This window comes from Chionomys nivalis, chromosome 7 (assembly GCF_950005125.1).
Source record: "Chionomys nivalis chromosome 7, mChiNiv1.1, whole genome shotgun sequence".
Classification (NCBI taxonomy): domain Eukaryota; kingdom Metazoa; phylum Chordata; class Mammalia; order Rodentia; family Cricetidae; genus Chionomys; species Chionomys nivalis.
The window spans coordinates 93,819,046-93,845,343 of NC_080092.1; the positions used below are offsets into that span (position 1 = coordinate 93,819,046).

The 26,298-nt window shown below is 47.9% G+C and overlaps 1 protein-coding gene across 9 annotated transcripts in view; it reads right to left on the reverse strand.

Moving 5' to 3' along the window:
* Slc39a11 (solute carrier family 39 member 11) overlaps positions 1–26,298 on the reverse strand; it is a 434,880-nt gene that overhangs the window by 224,517 nt on the left and 184,065 nt on the right. For 8 of the 9 annotated variants that reach the window (XM_057776243.1, XM_057776245.1, XM_057776240.1 and 5 more), the window contains one exon: positions 10,530–10,677. In XM_057776243.1, the coding sequence (XP_057632226.1) occupies positions 10,530–10,677 (148 nt within the window). The remainder of the gene's footprint in view (positions 1–10,529; positions 10,678–26,298) is intronic. The other variant, XM_057776238.1, reaches the window with a different exon arrangement.

Genomic DNA, 26,298 nt, shown 5'->3' on the forward strand with positions numbered 1-26,298 from the left:
TACTGCACAGTGGGCATGTCATGCCAGGCCAGTCACTGTTGTAGCTCACAGAGTTCACCTGTGGAAGGTTGACATTTAAAGTCAGGGTTTGCCATATCCCTTCCCAGTGTGGCCACACTGAATAAATCTCCTTTCTTTGCATTCCACTATAATTTGGCTCTTTTTATCAGCTCATTGAGGATGGGTGGCCAGACTTATCTTGGGCACAGCCTGTGACCCCCACATTCGATAACAGCCTCATGCCTACCCTTGACAGCTCCAAGAACCAGAAGAAAATTATCAGAAGCCACAGAAGCCAGATGCAAGTAAGAAGATGTCCTATGATTCTAGTCCCATGGATGGCTGGGCCTCAGAAGGGATGCTCACAAGTCTCAGTGGCCCTTTCTGCTCCTGATCCCAGGGGACACTAAGAGCTGGGCTTAGGCACCTTCCCAGTGGTGCCCTGTTGGTACCCTGTGGCAGAAGCACCTAAATGTGCACAGCAGAGACCCGCCACTCCAACCTTCCCAGTGGTGCCCTGTGGTGGAACTGGGGACATCAAGGAGTCTTTAGAAACTATGGGTTTAATTTCTGTGGTGCACCCTGTAAAGAAACCAATAGCTAATTAATTTAAAGAAAACATCGTGCCTAGAAAATAAAGCACGAGTCTATGTTTAATGTATGGCACTGAGAGTCCCTGTGGGGAAAGGTGAGTGTCTGTCTGCCTCAGTGTACTGGTGAAATGAGACACGGATATCTACACGACTTGGAAGTGGCCTTAAAAGTGCAGCATGAAAGGAAGGAAAGAAGGAAGGACGGACAGAAGGAAGGGAGAGAGGGAAGGAGGGAGGGAGGGTAGGAGAGAGACACGGGAAATAGTCCCACAGCCCTTCTAGAACTCTCCTAACCAGGCTTTCAGAATGCAGGTATGGTTTTTAAAAACGTTCTTTCTACTATGGTCAAGATGTACAATCAAAACCGGCTTTGTGGAGCCCTCTGCCTTCCGCATGTCAAATCAGCCATGGCGCCTCCTAACAACAGGCTAGACAGGAAGCCAGAGGGCAGCTTGTTAGTTCTCAGAGAGTCATTTCAATTACATTCTGTTGTCTTGTTTCCTGTCTCCTTGCCTTATAACAGCTTTCGACCACCAGCCAGAGCCTCAGGGCTCCTTAATCCAACCCCTAGCAAAGAAGGGTTCTGACATCTTGGTTATATAACAAGACCCCTCGGATGCCAGTGCAGTCACCATTTCTGGCCCTACTCCTCTTCCCCAGTCACAGACGGGTCCACAATGCAAAGGCCACACAATGAAGACTCTTCCAGGTGATTGTGTTGGAACGAAGACCATGTGGGAACCATGTGGGACCAAGACCAACACAGGTGACATGCAAACAGTTTGGCACGTGGTTGGCTAACAGCTAATCAAGGACAGCTGAAGAGGTGCAGCTGAAATATTGTCACCAAGGCCCTGGGAAAGGTGGCTTCAAAGCTTGGCTTCCTCTCTGTGACAAGTCTGGCTATGCAGACTTCTTGCTGATACCCAGTGAATGGCAGGCCTGAGACCCACCATTCGGATGTATTTAATTAGCACCGTAGGCTAATGGGCTTCTACTCTGTAACGCCAGCCCACAGCAAGGGCCTGGAGGAAACTTTACCCAGATTGAATTTTCCAGAAAGAGGGGAACAGCCCTGGGGTGGTATCTACCTCTGTAGATCTCTATTTGCCGGGAGAAGAAAACGCCTCTGGAGGGCTTTTCCAATTAGTAGTATCACCAAGTATTGTGGTACTACTGGGGCAGAAAAATGTCCTCACTGCAGGCCCCAGGGCTGCAAGAGCATCCTCCAAGGAGCTGCCGTGCTCAGAAGTGAGGGAGAGGCTGGGGGACGAGGGGAGAGAGGCAGATCACCAAGACCAGTATGAAAAAAGTGCTCAAAGAAGCAAGCAAGAGAAGTCCAGAAGGACGGAGAGAAAAGAAGGAAGATGAAACCAGACCAGAGAGGAGCAACAAAACCAGTTAACAAAGTTACCAAGTGCTGGTGGGCATCAGAGAAGGGGAAAGGTTACAGTTACCGTGGCAACACCTGGCTGAAAGGCAAGACCAGAGAAAGTAGCCGATGTCCCCAGTGGCTGCACCTGCTGCTGCATCTATCCACTCACCTGTGTAGTAAAGCCTGTAGCCAGCTTTCCACCCCCACACTCCAAGCTCCACACCAGAACCCACCTTGGTTCATCTGCAGCCCCAGACTGTAATGTCACACAAGCCCTTCTCCTGTGTGCTGGGGAGTCACAGGAGGGGTGTTGGCTACAGGCTCCTGGGCACCGCCATTCCCACAGATGTGCTAGGCAGGCTTGTGGCTGGGGCATCTCGGAGCATCAGGTTACTCAACCATGACTCTCATGCTACACAGAGGAAAGTCCCCGGTAAAGTCCTGCCCTCAGGTCACTGGGCCTTGGACCCTTGTAGTGATACAGAGCCCAGAAAGTGCAAAGCGTATCTTAACGCGTCAGCCTCCACCCCCCACTCTAAGGCCCAGGGTATGGTGCCCACAGTGGGCGGCTGTTCCCAACTCAATTAATGTAATTAATACAATCCTCTATAGCCATGCCCAAAGGCCAACCCAAAGTAGTCAATCCCTCACTGAACTCTTCCCAGGTGATTCCAGGTTGCGTGAAATAAACAAAACATCACACAGACCTAAACAGAAAATGTAAAACCTTTAGAAGAAAACACAGGAGGAAATCTTTGTGATCATGAGTTAAATAAGGGATTCTCAGATAGGACACCAAAAGCAAAATTTGGAAAAAGGGAAAAAAAAAACTGGTAAGCTGGACTTATATTTTTCCAAAAAGCTTGCCTTTTCCCCTCAAAGGCATCGTTCAGGAATAACAGGGAAATAAGGCAGAAACCAGGAGAAAAATGAATGGAAGCCACAGGTCTGACACAGGGTTTCATCTGCAATACAGGTAATGAGCCCCGAGGGCTCTGCAATAGGAACACAAACAAACATTTGTCTTTGTTTCCAGGTAAAGGGACTGGAGACCAAAGGTAATATATAGATGGTAAAGGGGCACACGAAGAAACGCCAAACACAGCATCAGGGAGACCGGAACTGAAGTCACAAGAGACCACTAGGAGAGCTAAGACGTAGAAAGGAAAGTGAAGCTTCCACTGCCAAGGGCTGGGCGGGACTCACAGAAAGTGGAAGTCTGGTGGAATGACTTTGAAAGACAGTTTGGGGGTTGCTGTAAAGTCCAGCAGACACACAACACATCCTTTCTCAACCCTGCTCTGAAAGAAATGTAAGTTCTTGTTTACACACAGAGCTACATGTGAATATTCATAGCGGTGCCTCTCAATTACCAAAAACGGAACCAAGTCAGACGGCTTCCAGCTGCAGAGTGGATAAACAACTGGGGTATATCCACATAGCAGGTAATATTATTAAGCCATAAGAGAAGTGACTCTTATTACTTATGACATCATGAAGTGTTCTCAGATACATGATGCCAAGTGAGGGCAGTCTGGCGGCAAAGGCTGTATGATTCCACTGAGATGGCATTCTGGAAGGAGCAAAACCACAGAGCCAAGTTAAATAAGTGGCTGGGAGCCGGGCAGTGATGGTGCATGCCTTTAATCCCAGCACCCAGGAGTCTGTGAGTTCGAGACCAGCCTGGTCTACAAGGCAAGTTCCAGGACAGGCTCCAAAGCTACAGAGAAACCCTGTCTCAAAAGAAAAAAAAATGGTTGGGGTTGACTACATGTGTGGCCAGTGGGAATTTGGAGTGGGGGTGCTGTTTCCTGTCCAATTGTGGAGTGGTTACAGCAGCCAGGTCAAGCTGGGCACATCACTAATCCCATCACCAACCCCTTTTCCTCAAGGTGGGGGAGCACCCACCACATTCCAGACGCCAGCGCTATGGTGAATGTCACCTGAGTTCAAAAGGCAACTGTGTACCACCCTCATGGCCTTCCACCTTGTAGGCTGGAAGCAGCACCCATTTCCTTCCAGTCTTCCATGAGCAAAAGAAGCTTCTCTTCCTTACGGGGCAAGACACTAACAGTAGAGGAAAAAGAAACACAGGAAACAGCTAGGAGTGAACACATGGAAAAAAACCTCTATAGATCCTACATACTGAAAGACTGGGGCTGGGGCTTACAGTGCTGGTTCAACTGCATGAGGCCTGAGGCCGTGAGCTTGTCCACCTCTCTCCAGCTCTGAACACAGGCGAAAAAAGTCCTAAATATTCAAGTGCTACCCAGAATTTTGAGTTTAAAGAGCATAAAGAAGAAAAGCAGCAGCGGAAAAACAAAACAAGATAATATAGGAAGCAGTCAAGACAGCTGTTTCTGGGAGCAGCCCTCTAAATCTCCCAGTAATAAAAGCCCGGCAGGAGTATCCTGACCCAGCTGGTGGGGCTCTGGCCGCTTCTCAGTTGTTCCCGAGTGCACATTAAAAACACATTACCCTGTTTAATAGACTTATGAGCTGAAATGAATGAGTCGGGTTCTTATAAATATGATGGAGCCTGCTAACCAAGCAAATGTTAAATTTTGCATAAGGAGACAGTATCCTTAACTCCTCTGTAGGACTTAATGGATACCTCAAGCAGCACTGCAGGCAGCCGGCTCCAAGGCTCCGGATGAATTAAAAGGGGTTTCATTCTATTACTGTCAGGATTCGCCACCCCAGGCTCCCTCTCCTGTCCTCCTCCTTCTCCTCCTCCTTCTCCTCCTCCTCCCCCTCCTTACTCTCTCTCTCTCCCCCTCTCTGTCCCCCGACTTGTACCTGACACACATCCACTAAATGAACTGTGCTCCTGCGTTTAGGTACGGGTGAACAGACAATGAGTGTGCATGTGCCCTGTGGAATGGAGCCCACACCAAGATACAGGTCTCCCTGGAGCCTTCACTTGGAAACTAGGACTGTGTGTGTGTAGCTGGGTGAGCACTGGTCAAAGGGCAAAAAGATGCAGTCACGAGGGAACCAACAATCAGCTTCACTAACATTCGCTCTAGGGAAGCAATGAGTCTATTGGGCTCATCTACAGAGCACACAAGGGTGCAGGGTTATGATAGGAGCATGGGCGACCCCAATGCAGTCACTGGAAAGTGTCTTTCCACCATGTCAAGATGGCTTCCCCAGAGCTGTGGACTAGAACAACAGTCAGAGAATCTAAAAGAAGCCAAGAGAAGCATTTCTTCTCACCATGTGTGACTCCTTAGGGCTGATGACCATCTGTGAGAAGATGTTTCAAAACCAGTTTGGTTCTTAAATGGTACAATGGTTAATCTCGATTTTCAACTTAATGGCTTTAAGAATCACCATGGAAACAAACTTCTAGGCATGCCCGTGATGGAATTTCTTCATTGGGATAACTGAGTAGGGGAAAAGCCACCCTAAACGCAGGTGGCACCATTCTATGGGCTGGGGTCACAGGCTGAAATAAAAGGAGAAATGCAATCCAAGCAGAACAACCCCCACCCATTCCTTGAGTGGTGATGGGCATGATGTGAGCACTTGCTTCCAGCTTCTGCAGCCATGCCTTCCCTGCCATGATGAACAGAACCCTCAAACTGCTGAGTCGAAACACACCCTTCCTTGAACTCAATACTTGTGTTAGGTATTTTCCGTAGCAATGAGAAAAGTAACACAGATGCATTGACTTGGGAATCCCTCCCCGCTGTCCAGAGTCCTAACACTGCATATCTGGAGATGAACGCTACTTGGAGACCATCTCAATGAGGTCATTAAGACTCAGAACTAATCCCATAGGGCTATGTCGTTACAAAAGAGACGGGGCAGTGTTGTGTTGTGTTTCTTCTAAGGTTAAACCCTTGCGTCTTGGAGAGAAACATCTTAAGACTAGGTTGTAATGAGAAGTGAAACAAGAGGGTTGTGTTAAGAGAGGATGTTTATGCAGAGGTGAAACAAGAGCAGGTTCTAAGGGGAAACAAAGCACTCTACCTTATAGGTGGAATCCCTTAAGCCAGAAAGTAAGTAACTCAAAATCACTCTAGGAAGTCCCTGAAACCAACCAGATTCACTTTGTCCCTCCCTCCCCAAAAAGTATATAAACAGAAAGACTGTTGGGAATAGTTCTCAGAGAGGCCAAGCAGCCAGGAAGAAGCAGAAACCAGCTGAGCTGACACCAGCAAAGGACACTCTGCGGCCTCTTGAACATGTTGCTTGCAGACTGTACAGTGTGCCCCAGGGTCCCAGCCTCGTGAGCTGTCACTTGGGCTGGGGTGTGGGCGTTAGTGCTAAAGCCATCTTTGAGTATTCTGCTCCTATAAACCCCAGCAAAACTCACTGGTTCACCAGCTTGGTCTGGTGGTATCCATATCAAGGGTCTGTTGTCAGAACCCTATCTGGGGTGAGTAGACGTTCGTTCATCTCCCCAGGACTAGTGTTACATGGCAGCAGACATTCAGAGGAGAAGTCAGCCACCTGCAAGCCAAGAACAGGCCTCTCAAGAAGCTACCCTGTACCTAGACACTTCCATCTGACTTCCTGCCCCCAGGGTTGGCAGGGATGGGAATGGGAAGGGTATTTCCTCTGTTTCAGCATGTCAGCCTGTTTTGTCTGAGCAGCTCAGTCAGGTTCATGGGAGTACCACATTGTCTTCTGAACAACTCACAAGAAAACTGCTCCCAAACCACTGCCTAACTCATGAAAAAAGAAAGGAAGGCCAAGTGCTATCTGGGTTCTAAGCTCACTTGGATCAGGTATAGCATCACTCTTCAGAAGCTGAAAGAGTTTTGAAAGTGTATCATCGGACAACAGTCCCATAAGCAAAGATATATAACGGGTCCACTTGCCTGTACAGAGCCCACAGCAAGAAAGTAGATCTGGTCATTTATTTACATTATTTAATACCCACAGTGATAAAGAGATCTGGGCTATCATCATCACCACCATCATCATCACCACCATCATAACCATTATCACCACCATCATCACCATCATCACCACCATCACCATCATCACCACCATCATCATCACCACCACCACCATCATCACCCCCATCATCATCACCCCCATCATCATCATCACCATCACCATCACCACCATCACCACCATCATCATCACCACCATCATCATTACCACCACCATCTCATCATCATCACCACCACCATCATCACCACCATCATAACCATTATCACCATTATCACCACCACCATCACCATCATCACCACCATCACCATCATCACCACCACCACCATCATAACCATTATCACCATTACCATCACCACCATCATCACCATCACCACCACCATCATCACCATCACCACCACCATCATCACCACCACCATCATCACCGCCATCATCACCATCACCATCACCACCACCATCATCTTAGTCCTTTGTTTTTCAGCCTTCTGCAAAAACAAAAGTCCTACCATATTTTATTTTGATTCCCTTCTTACCTTGTGGCACATTCTAACAACCACCATGCCTTGCTCCCACCCTTTCAATGAAGAAGTCAAGGTTACAGGCCTGAGCCCAGAAGGGATGGAGGAAAAGAAATCCATTCTTAACCTAAAGAGGATGATAATTCAAAATGGTTGGTGGGAGGAACTGAGGCACAAATGTCAAAGACTTAGGATATATTAGAGTCTCGGGGAACCTGAAGTATGGTAGAAGTTACAGCCCTCTGCCTTCAAAACACATAGATCAGGTCACACAACTAAACCAAAAGTCATGAATTTGAAAAGGGAACAGGAGGGGAGGGGTTGATAACAGTGGGAGGAATACAAAATGGTGGAGGGCGAGCAATCAGAATGTATTATCTACATATATAAAACTTCCAAAGAACTTAACAAACACAAGTACACAAAAAATTTGCATACTTTAAGAGGCTAATTAACCATTTGATGCTCATATATAAACCCCTAGACACATACATGCATACAAACAAACAAACAGACAGACAGACATCTATTCACTAGTGTCAAAATGTTCTCTGCCAAATTCTTGATAACAACAGAACAGTAGAATTAATCTAAAAGACTATCAGTCATGCAAGGTCAAGGTCAGTAACAAAATGGGATGGATCCAAGAGTGTCCCATCCAATAAGAACATTTGGTCAAGTTCAAAATCACAAGACACAGAAGGATGGCCAAGGACGACCACAGCGCAGGTCCAGCAATCCTCAGAGGACACACAGGAAGCCAGAGATGTTGCTGTGTTTGTGGCTGGGGGTTAAGCTACAAGTGATTTGAGGTTGGAAGTAAAGTCGCTCTTTCTCTTTAATCCCTGCCGTTACATTTTGAATTAGAAGAAAGACTTAAGAAGGGTGGGTGGGTAGAGGGATGGGTAGGTGGCTGATGGAAAGAGTGAGAAAGAAAAATGGGAGTGAGGGATGGGGAAGGGAGGGAAAGAAAGAGAGAGGGGGAGAGAGAGAGAGAGAGAGAGAGAGAGAGAGAGAGAGAGAGAGAGAGAGAGAGACAGGGAATGATAGAGTTTTAAAGGAACTCCTGGCCTCAGTACATCCCCAAATAGCCCCAGCTTTGAGACTAGCTGATATCATAAATGTTAGACACAGACAGCCATCAATAGCTAAGTGTCTAATAAATGATTTTCCCAGCCTGGCTGCTGCTGAACTTCCCTCCCAAGGCATGGCTTCTCTGGCTTTTCCCCCTGCTGAACCAATTACAGAACATGATAGCAGTGCCATGATTGTTTTTTAAAGGCTGGTGTTTGTCACTAAATGCCCATTAAGCTGGCCTCCTTGCTCCGGTTACAGCAAGCTAAAGGACAAATCCAGATGGCACAAACAGTGCCCCTTCAGGCTTGGTCTGCAGGAGGCCAGGCAGCATAAAAACATCAGTCTGAGACTCCCCAGATGCCTGACACCCACAGGTGCATCCAGGTGAGACGAGCTGGCAGCGAGCAAGCCATCTTCAAGAGCTGCATCCAGGCCTGCAACAGAACGGTTAGCAACAGCTACAAGGATTGCTTGGCAACTAGGTAACAGGTGGTGCCTCGTGTTCTACGGCAGGTGAGAGGCCTGCAGCTCCCTCCACACGGCCCCACCATGGAACATGGGTTGCCTGGGAAGATGCAGAAAACTCCCAAAGCTCCCTGGAAAAGGTACCTTGAAGGGTTAGGGAGATAACTCAGTCGATAAAGCACTTGCCTTTCAGGCATGAGGTTCTGAGTTCAAGCCCCAGAACCTACATTACAAAAGCGGGACACAATGATGTGCACTTCCAGTCCCGGCGTAGGGAGACACAGAGAGACAGATCCCTAGGATTCTGTGGCCAGCCTGCCTAGTCAACTCGGCAAGTTCCAGGTGAGTAAAACAACCACCCTCGGGTCTCATAACAAAAGGACAAAAAGGTCCAGAGTAGCTGAGGAATAAAGGCAAAGGTTGTCCTCTGGCTTCCACAACACACGCATCCACACCATGTGTGTGTGTGTGTCTGTGTGTGTGTCTCTGCAGGTGTGTGTGTGTGTGCGCGCGCGCGTGTGTGTGTGTGTGTCTGTGTGTGTGTGTGATTGTCTGTGTTTGGCAGTTTTCACATTGTTTCTTGACAGCCACCCTGATACCCCAACTCCTTTACTTTAAAAGACAAAGAAGTAAAGCCAGGCCAATTTTTCTACCCTACAAAAACGCTGCGTTAGGTAGGGCCACAACAGCCTCACAAAGGCACACAGGAGTCGAGCAAAGAAAATTGCAAGTGAGCATTCACAGAGATCTGTCTGCCATGCGCTCAGAACCAGACATGAAAAACGACACATTTGGTGGAAGACAGCCCTTGGCCACAGTCCTGAGGGAGAGAACGACAGGGAGGTGAGTGTGAAGGAGGTGTGTAATGGCTGACAGAGGGAAGCTGTCCCTGGCCCTCCACAGCTTGAGATCCTATCAGATGAATTTTATTTCCCGCTTCTATCCCAGCCAGGAAGTGGTAGGAGGCAGAGAGGGTCAACCAGAAAGAAGGCACTCAAGGTTCTTCCTGGATAACGCACTCTGGGCAGAATCTGAATGGAAACACGGAGCTTGAGAGCTGCACAGGGCAGAATCCAAGCTCAGACTGGACCCCTCTGAGTTTGAGGAATATTATCTGGCTCCTCTGGAGAGACTCTTGCCTGAAACTCAGCAGAAATGATGTTGTTTTCTTGTCTTTAAAGTGTTGTGACCCCATATAGACAATGCAAGAGACGCATGTGCTCCTTCCCAGGTGAATCAGAAGGTCAACATCACGCAAATGAAAAGGGCACTTGGGGTTCGCGGGGAATGGGGAGATGAGGAGAGGACCAATCAATGCTTTTCCTTTCTAACTTAAATCACTCCCATTCAGAGTGACCCCTGCCCATTCACCCAAGTTGGGAACAGCAACAAAGCTCTTCCGACTGCCTGTATAATGGACAAGCGTTTGCATGAACAGATGAGATGAATGAGCACAGACAGAACACAACTGTGAGCAGTGAGGCAAGCAGCAGGGAAGGGCAGAGAGCATCCGGCATTCCCTCCTCTCCGAGCACCAGCCCAGGTCTGGACCCTCCCTCCGGTCCAGCTCAGCATCTGCAGCAGAAAGCTTGCCTGAAAGAAGCCCAGCGCTACCTATCCGGATGGAAAGTTCCCTCTCGGGGAAGAGCAGTGTGGCGGGGCCCTCGGGATCAGACTTCTTCTTCATCAGTGCAGGGTCCAAGTTCAGGGCCAGGGCCGTCTGGGGATCGTCCGCAGCACCCTGAAACAAGAAGCAGGATGTCACCACAGCACTTCTGTGTCCTAGGAAACTCCAGACCCTCAGGACCACAGATGTCTGGACAAAGGACCCATGTCCTGCTAAGAGTACCGAGGGCTGAGTACCTGACATGATCCGGCTCTCACAAACTGGACTGTGGAGAAGATGGCAAGCTTTGGGATAGATGACTTTGCAGGCTCCAAAACCCAAGGTCTAAGGAGTTGGCACTGATCCCCTAAATGATAACACCCCCATACAGAGAGAGAGAGAGAGAGAGAGAGAGAGAGAGAGAGAGAGAGAGAGTGAGAGAGACTGTCGCTACTGGGTACTGAACATGACAGACTTGGAACATGACCTATTTAAGCACATGGGGTCACTCATCCATCCCACCCATAGCTACCTCTTCTGGAGACTGTGACAGAATGCCAGACAAGAAACCTGCAGAATAAAAGGCTAATTTTGCTGATTATTTCATATGATTCTGTCTATGACGGTGGAGAAGGCACTGCCGAGAAATGCAGTTTACCTCACTGCAGCCAGGAAGTAAAGAAAGGAAACAAGCCCCGTGGAAATACCCTCACACCCACAGATGAGCCTCAGCATAGGTTACTGTGAATCCAGTCAACCCTGAAGATCAACGGTCACAAGGCCACCACTTGTCAACATGATACCAGGACACCTCCCATGAGGCCACAGCGCTCTGCTCCTAGGATGCAGAAGGGTCGTGTCCACCCCACCAAACAGGATGCGTTCTGTCCTCTGAAAGTCCTCAAAGTCACGGCCTCAACGTCACTCAAAATCTCAAGTTCAAAGTCTCTTCTGACACCTAAGGCAACACCCAGCTGTGAATGCCTGGAAAATCAAAATTCGAGGTGCATGCTAACCGTCTACAAAAGCACAGAGTAAGGATCCCTAATTCAAAACAAAGGAGTGGGAGAATAAGGAGGACAGACCGAAAGGCAGCAGGGGAAACATGAGACCCCACACCTCCACCACTAGTGACCAGGGCACACATTCGCACGGAAGCACACAGCGGCTTCCCAGGAGATCCTCAGAGTGAGCCTGGTTCCATCACATACAGGCTGGTCTCGCAAGCACCCTCAAAGATCTGGGTGTTGTGGGCTATTCGGACACTGTGAAGATATATAGCCATGATCGGTGTAATAAAAAGCCGAATGACCAATAGCTGGGCAGAAGAGATAGGCGGGACTTCCCGGGCAGAGAGACAACACTGGGAAGAAGAAGTGAAGTCACCAGCTGGACATGGAGGAAGTAGGGTGGGCAGTACAGAGTGAAGGTAACTGAGCCGTGTAAAAGAAATACATTAAAAGATATGGGTTGGTTTAAATTATAAGAACTAGTTAGGAAGAAGCTTAAGCTAAGGCTGATGAGTCTCCATGTCATTATTGGTGAGCTGGCGGCCCAAAGAAAACTCCACCTACCTCGGCAGAAGCCTCTACACCACCATGGCTCATGCATTCAGTGTGCCTGCTAAACAAAATGCTAAACAGACAACGCCAAATCTGCTCTCAAATCACCAGACCAGATCTGACCATAGCTACAAGAGGCCTGTAAAGGTCTGGGTGAAGGAATCTAAGAATAGAATTCCCTAGATAGCCCTATGTAAGCAAGAAACCCTGGTGTTCACTATTCACAAGAAAAATCCTTTGGAGGAGTGTGTGAATTTCTATTGGAAATGTGCTGTGAGTGGGGTCTGGACTAATATTTGATTGTCTCATTGTAAAGTGTTTGGCTTCTCTTCAACGTAACTGATCTCTTTACAGACTATGCCCTTCTTGTCCACAGCTTACAGCTTACTCCTTTTCCAGTCAGCCTACATATTTTCAAATCCTTTTGCTCTGCTTTTCTGCTCACAATTCTCACTATAAACTTGACCAAAAGCAGCCAGTGATAAACCATCCCATCACCTGAAGCCTTACACTGTCTGGGAATCTCCTCTGCCAAGTTAATTTATGCTTTACTTTCTTTTTATTATTTTTAATTGTGTCTCTGTGTGTGAGAGAGAGAGTGTGTGTGTGTGTGCATATATGCTTGTGTATGTGTGTACATGTATGTGTATGTGTGTATATAAGTGCAGATGCCCACAAAGGCCAGAGTGACTGATACCCATGGAGTTGGGGTTACAGGAGTGGGTGTTGGGAATCAAACTCAGGTCCTCTGCAAGAGCATTGTGTGTGCTCTTAACCCCTGAGCTATCTCTCTAGACGTATCCATAACTTTAAAGTCGGCCTCCCACAAAGTCTTAGAACACAGGTAATGTAAACAGAAGTCTTTGCTAGGACATAACATGCACGGTCTGCAGCCCGGCTCTCAGCAGAGGGCCCCTCGCATCAGGAACCAGGTGAGAACATTCTTCACTGTCTGAGTTTTTATGGGATTCTGGCCTCCTGAGTTTCCTGCAGAATCACCCACTAAGTCTGCTTACAGCTTCTAGGGCATGTATGGGCCACACCTCTAAATGGTTCCAAATTGATCCCACACAGCAGAGAAAGGTATAATCGGGGTTAGTCATGGCAATCCCCCAATTCTGGTACCAGTTTTCTCCATTTGCTACTTCTCTATCACCATAACATTAACTCCTGGCAGAAGAACAGAGGAGGAGGAAGCATTTATTTTGTCTCACAGTTTTGGAGACTTTCAGCCCATCACCATGGGGAGGGCACAGCACTGGACAGTGGTTTGGAACAGCAGGTCAAAAAGCCAAAAAGGTATACAAACTATGGCTTTCCTTGGGGACATTTCTTTTGGGAAAGAATTTCAGAAAAGGTGTGCCAGGCCGTATCTTACACACACACACACACACACACCTTTTTGTTTTCTCATGGCCATGATGATCAAGGACAAAAAGAAACTAAAGATTCTGATATTTTATTTCATCATTTCTTTCCAATTAAATATTAAACATGGTGTTTCACATCTTTTTTTTCCATAGTTTTTTCTATAGTTTCTTAATTCTTTATACATCAAACCTTGGAGTACTTTACCAAGAGTACCAAAGCCTCATTTAATCTTGTTTGAAAATGGGAAGAGGGGCGGAAGCCCCCATCCCCGTTTGGCCAGTCCCACACAGCCCCCAGCTTCTACACTGAATCCTGGAATTCCCCTCTGTCACACTGAGTGACATCTGGCTCTTGGCATCATGGTCAAGGCTGACACCACAGATGGACAGAATCCTGGGTGGATGAGAAACCCTGAGCAAGGCAGCCCACACCTCTGCAGAAGGCCCCTTCAACCACTTTCGGGTGACAGCTGGTGTCTGTGTGATGAGCCGTGGGCCACGGAGTTGCAGCTCTTTGTTTGTTTGTGTGCTTTAATTATTTCTAATGCTACATCTCCCGCTGCTATCTGACAGATCACGGCAGTAATAAAAAGCGTGCTTCACCATGAAAGGGGAACAGCTGACAGTCTCGCCTTTGTCTTCCTTCTTTGATGATGTGATCAGCGAAGAACTGGGAGAAAGATGGAGTGGGGGGGGGAATCACTTCATTGCAGGGGAAATGCCACTGCATTCTTGTGCACCAAGCTGAGGCTGAGACCGCTCATCCAACTGAAACCCTCCAGGAAGGCACAACTTGGAGACAATCAGGTTGATTTAGGACAATGGTTTTTAATAGCATGATTTTAGTCTCCCCCCCCAGACCTCAGAACACTGAGAACTAAGCATCTTTGGCTTTTCCAATGGGTGGGTGGTTCCTTTGATATTTCTCAATATTCAATCATGTATGAGACAGCCTCAAAGCAAAGGACAATCAGATGACAATATCACTATGTGGAGAAGCCCTGGTTTTGAAAGATTTGGGCTGACCAAGACCTCACAGCTCCCCGCGTTATTACAGATTAATGCTGGGAACCCCGAGCTCTTGTTCCTACCAAGAATTCTGTCACTTTCTCAGATGACTGCTGCCTGCCTGCCCTCACGATTCAATACATTTTTAATTAAGCATCAACTGTCTACCAGAGCTCTGCAGCTCCTCGAGATATAAAAGAGCCAATTCTCATTCTGCACGAACCGTCCCTTCTCCTTTGAGAGACCATAACAAACAATCAATGACAGATTGAACAATTAGAGACCTGAAGAGTAACAATGTTCGGAAGAAAGGGACCAGGAAGGTGGCTCAGTGGGTCAAGCACTTATTGTGTAAGTGTGAAGAACTGAGTTTGGACCCCAAGCATTCAAGAGCGAGGCACAGTGGAGGTGCCTGTGACCCAGCTATGGGGAGGCAGAGACAAGCGGATCCTTGAATCTCATTGGTCAACCAGCTGAGAGACCTGAGGAGTCCCAGCTTCATATGGCAGAGAATGGCCCAGGAAGACATCTGGCATCGACCTCTGGCCTCCACACACACGTGCATATATGTGCGTTTCCACATATGTACACACATATATACCACACACAAAGAAATTGAGTAAATGCAGAAACAAATGAAGAAAAATATGTCAGTCAAGGGTTATAGCCACTCTTGTTCCGGGCTCTGTGACGGATGGTTGTCCGGTGATCTGTATAAGCTCTGCCATTATTAAACATGGAGGTGTGTGTGTGATCCTTGCATTACAGTGACCTTGGGTGTCATCCCTGGGACAGTGGTCTCTCTGTGAAGACAAGCATTTAAGAAAAAAAGAAAAGGAGAAAAATCGTGGCATCCCTGTAGCCCTCAGATCTTTCTACCACTTCATTAACCCAGACCCCAATGGCTGTGTTACTTCGGATTCATGTTTTAGGGAGTAGGAGGGAGTACACTAAGTAGCCTCCACCCCAGCTGTTCTGGAAGCTGCCCTTTTAGGGCCAGCAAGATGGCTTAAGGCAGTGATCCTCAACCTTCCTAACACTGCAACCCTTTAATACAGTTCTTCATGCCGTGGTGACCCCAATCATGAAACTATTTTTGTTGATACTTCATAACTCAAATTTTGCTACTGCTATGAGTCGTAAAGATCTGTATTTCCCAAGGATCTTAGGTGGCCCTGTGAAAGGGCAGCTCCACCCCAAAAGGTCACGACCCACAGATTGAGAACCACTGGCTTAGGAGGTAAATCTGAAGACCTGCATTTGATCCCCAGATTTCACAATAGAGAGAAGAGAACAGACTCCCAAAAGTTGTCTTCATACATTTCTGTCTGCATGTGTACTCCAGTGCATTCTCTCTCTCTCTCTCTCTCTCTCTCTCTCTCTCTCTCTCTCTCTCTCTCTCTCTTTCTCTCTCTCTCTCCTGCACATACTCACACATACAACTAAATAAACTTTTTTTTTATGAGACCCCCCTTTTTAATGTTATTTATCTTATTTTACATGTGTGTTTAGCCTACATGTCTTTATGTTCGTGTACCACATGAGCTCCTGATTCCCAAAAAGGTCAGAAGAAAGCATAAGTTCCCCTGGAACCAGAGTTATGGACGGTTGTGAGACACCATGCGGTGCTGGAAACTAGACCTTGATCCTCTGCAAGAGCAACAAGTGTTCTTAACCACTGAGCCATCTCTTCAGCCCCAAGAGGCTTCCCTTTTAAAAAACTGGAGCAGGACCAAGATATCTCACCTGTGTCCATGCCCACCTGTGCCACTCATCACGAACTTGACCACTAGTTTACCCTTCAGAAGGCTAAGGCTTTGTGACTGTTAGAGCGTATTGGCCACACCTAAGATATGCCCGTCAATACAGGATGGAGGGAGAAGATGGGATGTGGATACAATCTGACCACAATGAAGAACAAAACGCTGTCATTTACAGCAAAATGGATGAGAGAGGAGGGCTGAAGTTAGGTGAGTTCAGCCAGACACACAGAACGGCAAGCAGCACAGGTTCTCACACACACAGGCACTAGACAGTCAACCTGAGAAATGCAATAGCGCTTTCTAGGGGGTGGAAAGAGTGTGAAAGTAGGGGATACTTGATCCTTACCTGTTGTAGGCATGGATGGAATACGGACAACTGGCAAGTATTAACTTAAAAAGAAAAAAAGACAGGAGGGCCCGGGTATGCAAATGGCTTACAGAAGCTTCTCAAAGGCTACCTGGGATGGTGGCACCCTTTTCCGACACCTGCCACCCTTCCATTGTCTCCCACCCCTAGGCTGCAGCATCCCAGGGTTCCTTTCTCACTGTTGCTCACTGGCTGATTGCATTCCAAACACTGATCACCTTCCACTCCCAGACTTTGATGTGGAAAATGCAGAACCCCGCCTCTACCCTTGCAGGAACAGCTCCCAGTGGGACACATGAGCTCTGCTTTGGCAGCTTCCTCAGGATGCCCCTGGCAGAAGGGGAAGGGGTCAGAAGGCATCTCCAGGCACAAGGTGGCTCTGGACCTGGGAGGACAACACTGCTGCTCTGAGGGACCCTGCCTTGCTGTGCACCTGGTGTCCAGGCGGCAGAGTAACAGAATGGGAGAGTTCTGTGTACAGATGCCCTTCATAAACACAGCCTCAGCCTGTGCAGGAGGCATCAGGAAGGGAGGGCGAAAGCTTTGGTGCCTTTCTCCTGATGCTGTGGTAACCATCTTGATGTGCTAGCCTTCCTTCCATTTCCAGGGCTAATTCAGCCCAATCTCCATAATGATTTTCCATTCACATTCCCTATTTGAAACCTGGTAGCCTCATAAGATGGGCCAAGGGAGTGTCTCAGTCTCCAGGACACATGTGACAGGCTCCTGACTCTCTGCAACAGCCCTGAGAGTGCCTGGCTGGTGATTAGAGGAGCGAGTCACCTTCTTCCCATCTCCGCCACAAGGGCTTTGGACAGCTCGGGCTTGCTGTGTCACCTCATGGCTTCCAAATGGCAATGCGCAAAACAGGAGGCTCCTTCCTAAGCCACAAGAAGAACGTTCCCCTCCCTTCCCACTCCCCTCCGACCTCTCGCTCTGCCCTTCCTCCCCCATTTCCACCCACGACTCCTAACCCAACTCCACACAGAAAGTCAAGAGTGGGCCGCTGGAGGTAGGTGGCAATGCCCATCCATGGTTCCAGACCTGGAGAGTTCCATGCGCATGCAGTGGAATTACAATTATTACTGTTATTATTATTATTACCATGCGTGGTTTGAGGCCAGTGTCTGGCCCACAATACACAAGACGGTTTCCGCCCACTTCTGCAAAGAGGAACAAAGGAGGGAAAGGAGAGATGAAAGGGAGGTGGGAGAGGAAGGACAGACAGGGGCAAGGGAAGAGATTCTACAAATGTCTCACAGTAACACAAAAGGATTCGGGATGTGGTAGGTAAGCATACCCAGAACCTAAGATGATTCTGCTCCCCTTGGTTGGCTGCCCCCAGGTGAGGAAGAAACTGCCCAGAACTGCCCACATACACACGCCCCAAACAAGTCAATATGGCTAGGGAGGTGACTCACGGATAAAGAGCTTGCTCTGAGCCTGACGACCTGAGTTTGGATAGCAGCACCCACTTAAGAGCAAAGGCCCAACAATGCGCACATCTGAAATCCCTGTATCCTACAGGAAGATGCGCACATCTGAAATCCCTGTATCCTACAGGAAGATGCGCACATCTGAAATCCCTGTATCCTATAGGAAGATGCGCACATATGAAATCCCTGTATCCTACAGGAAGATGCGCACATCTGAAATCCCTGTATCCTACAGGAAGATGCGCACATCTGAAATCCCTGTATCCTACAGCAAGATGCGCACATATGAAATCCCTGTATCCTACAGCAAGATGCGCACATATGAAATCCCTGTATCCTATAGGAAGATGCGCACATCTGAAATCCCTGTATCCTACAGGAAGATGTGAGACAGAAAACTAGACTCTTCAGGCACTTCTAGGCCAGCGGCCTTGACCCACGCAATAATGAGCAAGATACTGTCTTAAACAAGGTGGTAGGTAAAATTAGACTCCTGTGGTGTGCTAGTACACACACACACACACACACACACACACACCAGAGAACATTAACATTATGAGAAGGACACCATCATCCTCAGGCAACAGCACCCCAAGACTCCTTTCTCACTCGCACACTGATGGCATTCCCAACGTCCTTCCCCTTCCACTCTCAGACCTTGTTTTAGCCTCAGATGGAGGATAAGACAGCGATCTAAACACAAAACACACCTACATAAATGGTAGCAGGTACCTGACCCCTGAAGGGCCTGCCATCTTCCAAACTCTCTGTAGACATACTGGCACATCTGCCCAATAGTGGCCTTCACTAGGCTTCATGTCATACGTCCTCTTTCTTCCCTGCTGGGCATCCCAAAGCTACCAGCAGTGGAATCTAGGGAGAAAGAAAGGCTGGCCAGGCTCTCATGCTGGCGGTTCACGGGATTCGATCTTTCCAAGTCCACATATACCAGCCATCATGGTTTGGGATGGGGACTCCTTAACTTTGCCTCCAGTGTTAGACAACCTAGACTCTGTGCTCTGAGCTTCCAAATCCCCTAGAACAGAGATTCTCTAAGTATGGTCTGTGAAGAAGAGGTCAGAACTCCCTGGGGAAGAATAAGAGAGAGGTTGGGTAATTAATTGGTGCCCCCTGGCGGACATTCTACCAGGGGAGAAGGGAACAGGGCCCTAAAGGGGGCTCTGTTGTCAGGGACTCAGCAAAAATAAGGAAGGGGCCACAGGGTGACCTGCCTGGAGCAACACCTGAACTCACTTTCCTCCCTGCCCGCCTTTACCTTCTGCCATCCCCACTTAACCCAGACATACAAGGTGACGCTGAATAATTGATGCTGCTTTTATGGCTGAGAGATTGCAATAAAAATGACACTGATAACATAATCTTAAATTATTCCACATAACGGAAAAAAAATAAATGTCACCCTTGATCGCCAGCTAGAATATGAACGACGCTTACATAATAAATGATTTTCTCTTGAAGGGAGCCCAGCATGGCCTTGTGCCCAGGGCCAGATTGGCTCAGGATGTGGAATGGCCATCCTCAAAGCAAATGGGGACACTGTGTTGAAGAGAAAGAGAGGCTTGCGGGTACAGTCCTACTTCAGGCCCTAAGATTGCAAACATTGATGTCCCCCTTTACCTCAAGTTCCCTAGACACTCGGGAACTGTAGGGTCATAGAGACAGAAATGACAATTGAGAACTCCTAGTGACTTGTAAAGTGCAGCCCTCTCAGCTTCTCCAGGACACAGTGTTTTATCTCTAATTCAGCCTTGGTCCCTCATTCTCATGGCAACAAGAATGCTACATCCAATGAAGAGTCAGCAAGGTGGGGTTAGAGCTCTGCGTTCTTTTGTTCTTCTGGGAAGCCTTCACGTATACACCCAGCCTCCTCTGGGTCCAGGGTGTCCCCTGTGTCCTCCCCTGACATCTATATGCTCCTGCCATCTGATGACCAAAATGAAGGCTCGTCGTGTCCTATGGTCCTATTAGAACCACAAGGCTCTTCAAGCAGGCACTGCATATCCCATATATCCATAGCTTCCATGAGCCCCATACTCTGCTCGACATACAGTGAACTTGAGGGAATTAACTCAATACAATGAAATCTCCAAACCATCTACACACTGCAGAGAAGGAAGGAGTGGGACTGGGCAAAAAGGGAAAAGGGGGCTCAAATGCACCTCAATTGAATTATCACAAAGGGTGGGAATCCCCCATTTCCATGCTAGAAGTGGTCATGAGCAGCCATCAGTATGAGGTCCAAAACCTCATGAAGACGTAAACCTGGAACTCTCCACCCAAAAGGTCCCACTCTGCTCCCCTTCCTGACAAGCACAGGACTGGCAACCCAGCCTGCTCCCTGTTCAGGTGATCCCTTCCCACCCGGAAACTGATGACCCTCCAAGGCCACATCTCTCTTTCCTCCCACCTCGGACGACCTGGCCTTCAAGTGCCACACGGACGCCATCCATCACTGACTTCTGGCTGCACCTGAGCTACGTCAGTGTGTGATGACTGACTTTGTGAGACAAAGGCTTCTCCTATTCCTCATGCCAATCAATCACTATTCATAAATCAAGGCTATTTAATCACACCGAACAGATTTCAAAGCATGACAGTGTTCTACAAAGGTGCAGCTCTGAGCGGATCTGTAGAGGTAGCCAAGTGGCATTCTAGGTAGGCCACTCATAGCTGTGATTCCAAAGAGCTGAATGCCCTGCTGGAGTGGGTGACGGAGAGAGGGAGTGCAAGTTCCCAAAGAGCTGAATGCCCTGCTGGTGTGGGTGACAGAGATGGTGCAGAAGCTTCCCAAATCAGTATGCTACTTCTTTTAGTTCACAATGTGGTTTTCCTTAAAACAACAATGATGTAAAGGAACGCAAAGAACTATGTACAATAAAGTAATTTGCTTTCTGCTCTACACTCACAGGTGACTCAATGGCTGTCATCTAATGCCAGCCCTCATCCTACACAGCACCAAATTGCATCCGTGTAAGCCAGTGAGTCCCTTATGGTCCTTCTTAGGCAATGTTTTCCTGACCTATCTGACAAGATAATCTCAGATCACTAAATCTTCACCAAAAAAAAAGCATGTGTTTCAGGTACCTGTTGCTAAGGTAACAACCCCCAACTCCAACTGCCGGCTTTAAATCAGCATCAGTTACTGCTGTTATGCAGTCCACTGGGCTCTGATGCTGTTGGGCCTCACTCATACTTTGAGCAAGCTAGTGGCTCACCGAGGGGTGGACAGTCTGGGCTGACACATGCATCTTTCTGGTCGATGTTCAGAGCTGGCTAACTACCGGCTGTGAACCACTGACTCCTCTCTGTGACGGCTTATCCTCCATGCAGGTAGGCTAGGTTGGTGCACGGTAAACTTGAAACTGGCCTCCAGTGTCAAGTAGTTGTCCAGTCTCTGCTTGAATCAGATTTGCTATCATCTCATGGACAAAACCAAGCCAGGGCTTCCTGACTATGCAGAAGGATGACTAAATCTGTGGTTGCTCCTTATTGGGAGCACCTGCAGTGTTGTGGACACAGAGGGTCAGTGTCATCCGGGAGGAGTCTGTGGTACCATTGCCATCCACAGCATATGCACGGGCACAGAGAATATGCCGTGCAACACTGAGAAACTGGCCCCAGCCCGACAGCTCCCTGTAGATCAAGACTATAGATAATGACTTCAGTTTAACCCCAGCTCAGTCTCTTCCACCCAAAACAGAACACATCCTCAGAGGTCTGCAGGCTTCAGGTTTTTTTGTGTTATATTTTTATTACAATGATATTCTGAAGAAATGCCAGGGTCAGCCACCCCACTGCTGGATTTTCGGGGCCGCATTTATATGTGCATGTCTGGGTAAATGGGTTACGGCGCTGTGACTGCGTGTGACTGTGGAGGGAAGACAGGGCGAGCATCAAGGTCGGCTCCACAGACAAATGCTATCTGGAGCCAGAGCAGGCCACTTACTCCACAGCCCTGGAGCCCCAGGTAGATGGCAAGAGTCTCCACAAGGCTCTAGAGCTTCACTGGGTGAGCTAATTCCACTTGGCACCTTCATGGGACAGAGCTATTTGGAGCCCCGGGAGCTGATGGTGGAAGCCGGTACCACTGGCACCCTGCAGCCAGTGGGTAATATTAGCCAGGAAGAAAAAAACATTGTTGGATTTGATTGATTTGTATTGTCCCATTTTCTATGACAGTTTGAAGAGCCAAATCATGAGTTCAGCTCACACCTAGTTTTATACTTGTACATGTTTGTGCTTATAAATACACACACACACATACACGCACTTATATTGACCTCGAGATGTACTGATTTTATTTGATGCACAAACATATTAGTCAAAGAGGAAAACACTGTCCTATACCTTGGAACAACTGGCCACTCTTTCTTCTTCCCTCCTTATCTTGCCACTCAAAACACAGGCTTTCCTGCCTCTGAATCACACACTAGCGAAGCAGCTGTGAACACTCTGCAGGAGCTCCGTGACTGGCTTACTGTGCTCTAGAATAGTGACCTGTTTAAAGTATCACTCTCTGGGCTTCTGAGACCTCAGGCATACCTGTGTTGTGGACAAAAATAACCAAAAACTCCTAATGACACTGTCTGTTCTTGCCCATGACCTCTCAGAGTTCCCTGTTTCATAGGTTGCTCTGACAGGAGAGATTCCACAGATATACACATATGGGAAAATCTAGACACAAGCAGGCAGTGACTCCATGAAATCTCCCAGCAGAAACACAGGGTTTGTGTAATCACACGTCACTTAGACATATATGGACCTATCAGTGTTCAGCACATGAAGCCACAGGGAGCAGTATTCTGAGCAAGTCCAGGCTCAGCAACATGCACTGGACCTGTTTCTATTTCTTTAAGGAGGGGGAAGTAGCTGGAACCCGCAATCTCAAATTTATCACTTCTGCAAGCAGCACTCCATGTTCACCATCTATGGAAACGGTTCCGTAGAATTTGTCAGACAGGCTTGTATGCATAACCGTTCTCCCTACGCTAGATGAAGATTAAGAAAACTAAGACGATGATCACTCTATTTTAAAAAACCAGACCCAATTTTAAGAAATAAGGATAGAAATGGCTAAGCCAGGCCTTTCATCACCAATACTGGAGAACAGCTCTCTGTCAAAGCACTGCGGAGAAGAAAAGGCACAGCCCAGCTCACCAGCAATCCCTAGAGCCTTGACACTCACTGATGACAAGCTGACACCAAAAGGAAAGAAAGGCTGACCACACCTGTCCAAGAGCCAGCCCCAGCCAGTCCCAGACCTCAGCAGGTGACTGCTGGGAGACCAGGTCCCTCGTCTCAGCTGGAGAGCCATGTCCAGCGGCGTGGGGCAGAGAAGAGGGAAAGGTCTAGAAAGAAACAGGCTGGACCCCAATCGGGTAAAGGGTTAGTGGGATGGCGCTGCCTGCACAAACTCTCATCTGTAAGTGCTCGGCTTCTCACATGCTTTCTCTTACCTTGTCTTAGACCAATAGTGATGCACCTGGCCAGGTGGCACTAAGATCTGGGGTCATTTCCCTTCCCTTGCTAGGAAGAGAGTTTATATCTCAAACCCTGGTACCTCAGCAGCCAAATCTTGGGATAGGGTATTTAAAGAGGCACTTGCATTAAGATTGGACTCAAGGACACAGGAGATGGCTAAGCAGGTAAAGGCACTTGCCATAGCAGCTGGCAACCTGAGTTCAATCACCGAGACCCAAATGGAAGGAGAGAACCAGCTCCATAAACTGTTCTGTAGTAGGCCCAGGAAGTGTTAGCTTAAGGAAGTATTTTAGAACGTGGCAAAGCAATGACTGGGCCACTGCGGACTGTCCACATCCTCTGTACCAGTGCAGAATTCAAAGGCAAGGATCTCTACATTGTGGGTGGCAGTATGCGGGGGGTGCAGGGGGGAGATTGTTTTAAGCTGTAGGACAGTAGTCTTCCTGTTATGTAGTGTGAGATACAGAGAGAGAGAGAGAGAGAGAGAGAGAGAGAGAGAGAGAGAGAGAGAGAGAGAGAGAGAGAGAGAAATGAAACTATAAAAGTAAGTAAATTGAATGAGGTTGGTAGCGGGCCCAAACCCAATGGCTAATGTCCTCCTAAGGGGAGATTTTGAAGAGATCTGGACAGGAGTACACTGTGAAAACCGAAGGAGACCCAGTTGTCAGTCCCAGCTGGAGAGAGGTGTGGACAGAGCCTTCCTCCAGGCATCTGCAAAACCCTGCCCTGCCAGCACCTTCACTTCTGATGTCTGGCACCCAAAACTGTGAGGAAATTAATCTCTAGGCTTTAAACCATCCAGTCCAGGGGGACTTTGTCGTAACAGCCCTAGCAATCACTTTTTCATTTATGGAAAGAGTATTTACAGAAGCTAATGACTCACTGAGCCTCACACTATCAATCAGAAGAGCAAGCAGCATTTTTTAATCTTGCATTAGCATATATTAATTATATATAATAATGTGATTTATTTTGACATTTCCATACATGTTTATAATGAATTTTGACCACATTCACTCCGTACTGACCTCTCTTATCCCCCTCCCACTGATCCCCTTCCTTCAAGGTTTGTTCTTCTTCTTTTCCTGTTGTTTAACATCAGGTCTAGAACTAGTTATGAAGCCCACACTGGCCTCAAACTCACAACTCTCCTGCCTCAGCATTTGGGAAAATTTGAAGCCAGATCTTCTGCTTCCAAATACCATCATTTATCCAGCACAGTGCTGTTCCCACAGGGCAACCAGCAATGTGCTGGAAGGTGTGTGGTTCCGAGTAACATGACGCCAGACACCGTATGCACCTGTCAGGAAGGCAGGATGGTGACTTCCAGGCTGGCCTGTTCTGTATAACAAGACCCCACTGAAGAAATCAAAAAAGGAAGAAGAGGCCTAGAAGGAGAATGGGGGAGAAAGAGAAAAGGAAGGGGAGGAAGAGAAATGAAACAGACACCACCACCAAGACATGGGCCCACATGGTGGGCAGAGTTTACATGTGCACAACAGGTACTCAGCTATAAACCACTATATTCACCTGTATATCTCTACCACCAAGCAATGGGTGCTCCTTTAGGTGTGGTCTCTGTCACCTACATTGATGGAGGAAGGTCATTTGTCAATAAACAAACTGCCTTGGCCCATTTGATTGGCCAGCCTTTAGGTGGGTGGAGTAAACAGAACAGAATGCTGGGAGGAAGAGGAAGTGAGCTCAGATGCAGGGCAGCTCCTCTCAGAAGCAGACGCGATGAAGCTCCGACCCAGGATGAACATAGGCTAGAATCTTCCCGGTAAGCGCACCTTGGGGTGCTACACAGATTATTAGAAATGGGCTAAATTAATACGTGAGAATTAGCCAAGAAGAGGCTAGATATAATGGGCCAAGCAGTGTTTAAAAGAATACAGTTTGTGTGTTGTTATTTTGGGGCATAAGCTAGCCAGGCGGCCAGGAGCCAGGCGGGAATGCTGCCCACAGCTCCATCAACACTACATGGTAGCCTTAGTGAAATGGCATACGGGAGCAGCGAAGTATATATCCTATCTAAGGGAGCCATCTTAGGGTTGGCAAGAGACTTGACTCTTGAGGGGTTCGCAGGTGTCCAGGAATATGTCCCCAGCTGGTACCTTGGGCAACTGAGGAGAGGGAACCTGAAATGACCCTATCCTATACTGATGAATATCTTGCATATCACCTTAGAACCTTCATCTGGCGATGGATCGAGGTAGAGACAGAGTCTCAATTTGGAGCAACGGTCTGAGCTCTTAAGGTCCAAATGAGGAGCAGAAGGAGGGAGAACATGAGCAAAAAATCAGGACCACGAGGGATGCACCCACCCACTGTGACAGTGGAACTGATTTATTGGGAGCCCACCAAGGCCAGCTGGTCTGGGACTGAATAAGCATGGGTTGATTCCGGACTCTCTGAGCATGGCGGTCAATGAAGACTGATGAGAAGCCAAGGACAATGGCACTAGGTTTCAATCCTAATACATGAACTGGCTTTGTGGGAGCTTAGCCGGTTTGGACGCTCACCTTTCTGGACGTAGATAGAAGGACCTTGGTCTTCCCGCAGGGCAGGGAATTTGGACTGCTCTTCAGTATCGAGAGGGAGGGGGAATGGAGTGGGGGGAGGAGAAGAGGAGTGGGGATAGGGGGAGGGAAGTGGGGGGAGGGGGCAATATTTGGGAGGAGGGGAGGGAAATGGGAAACGGGGAGCAGGTGGAAATTTTAATTAAAAAAGAATAAAAAAAAAAAA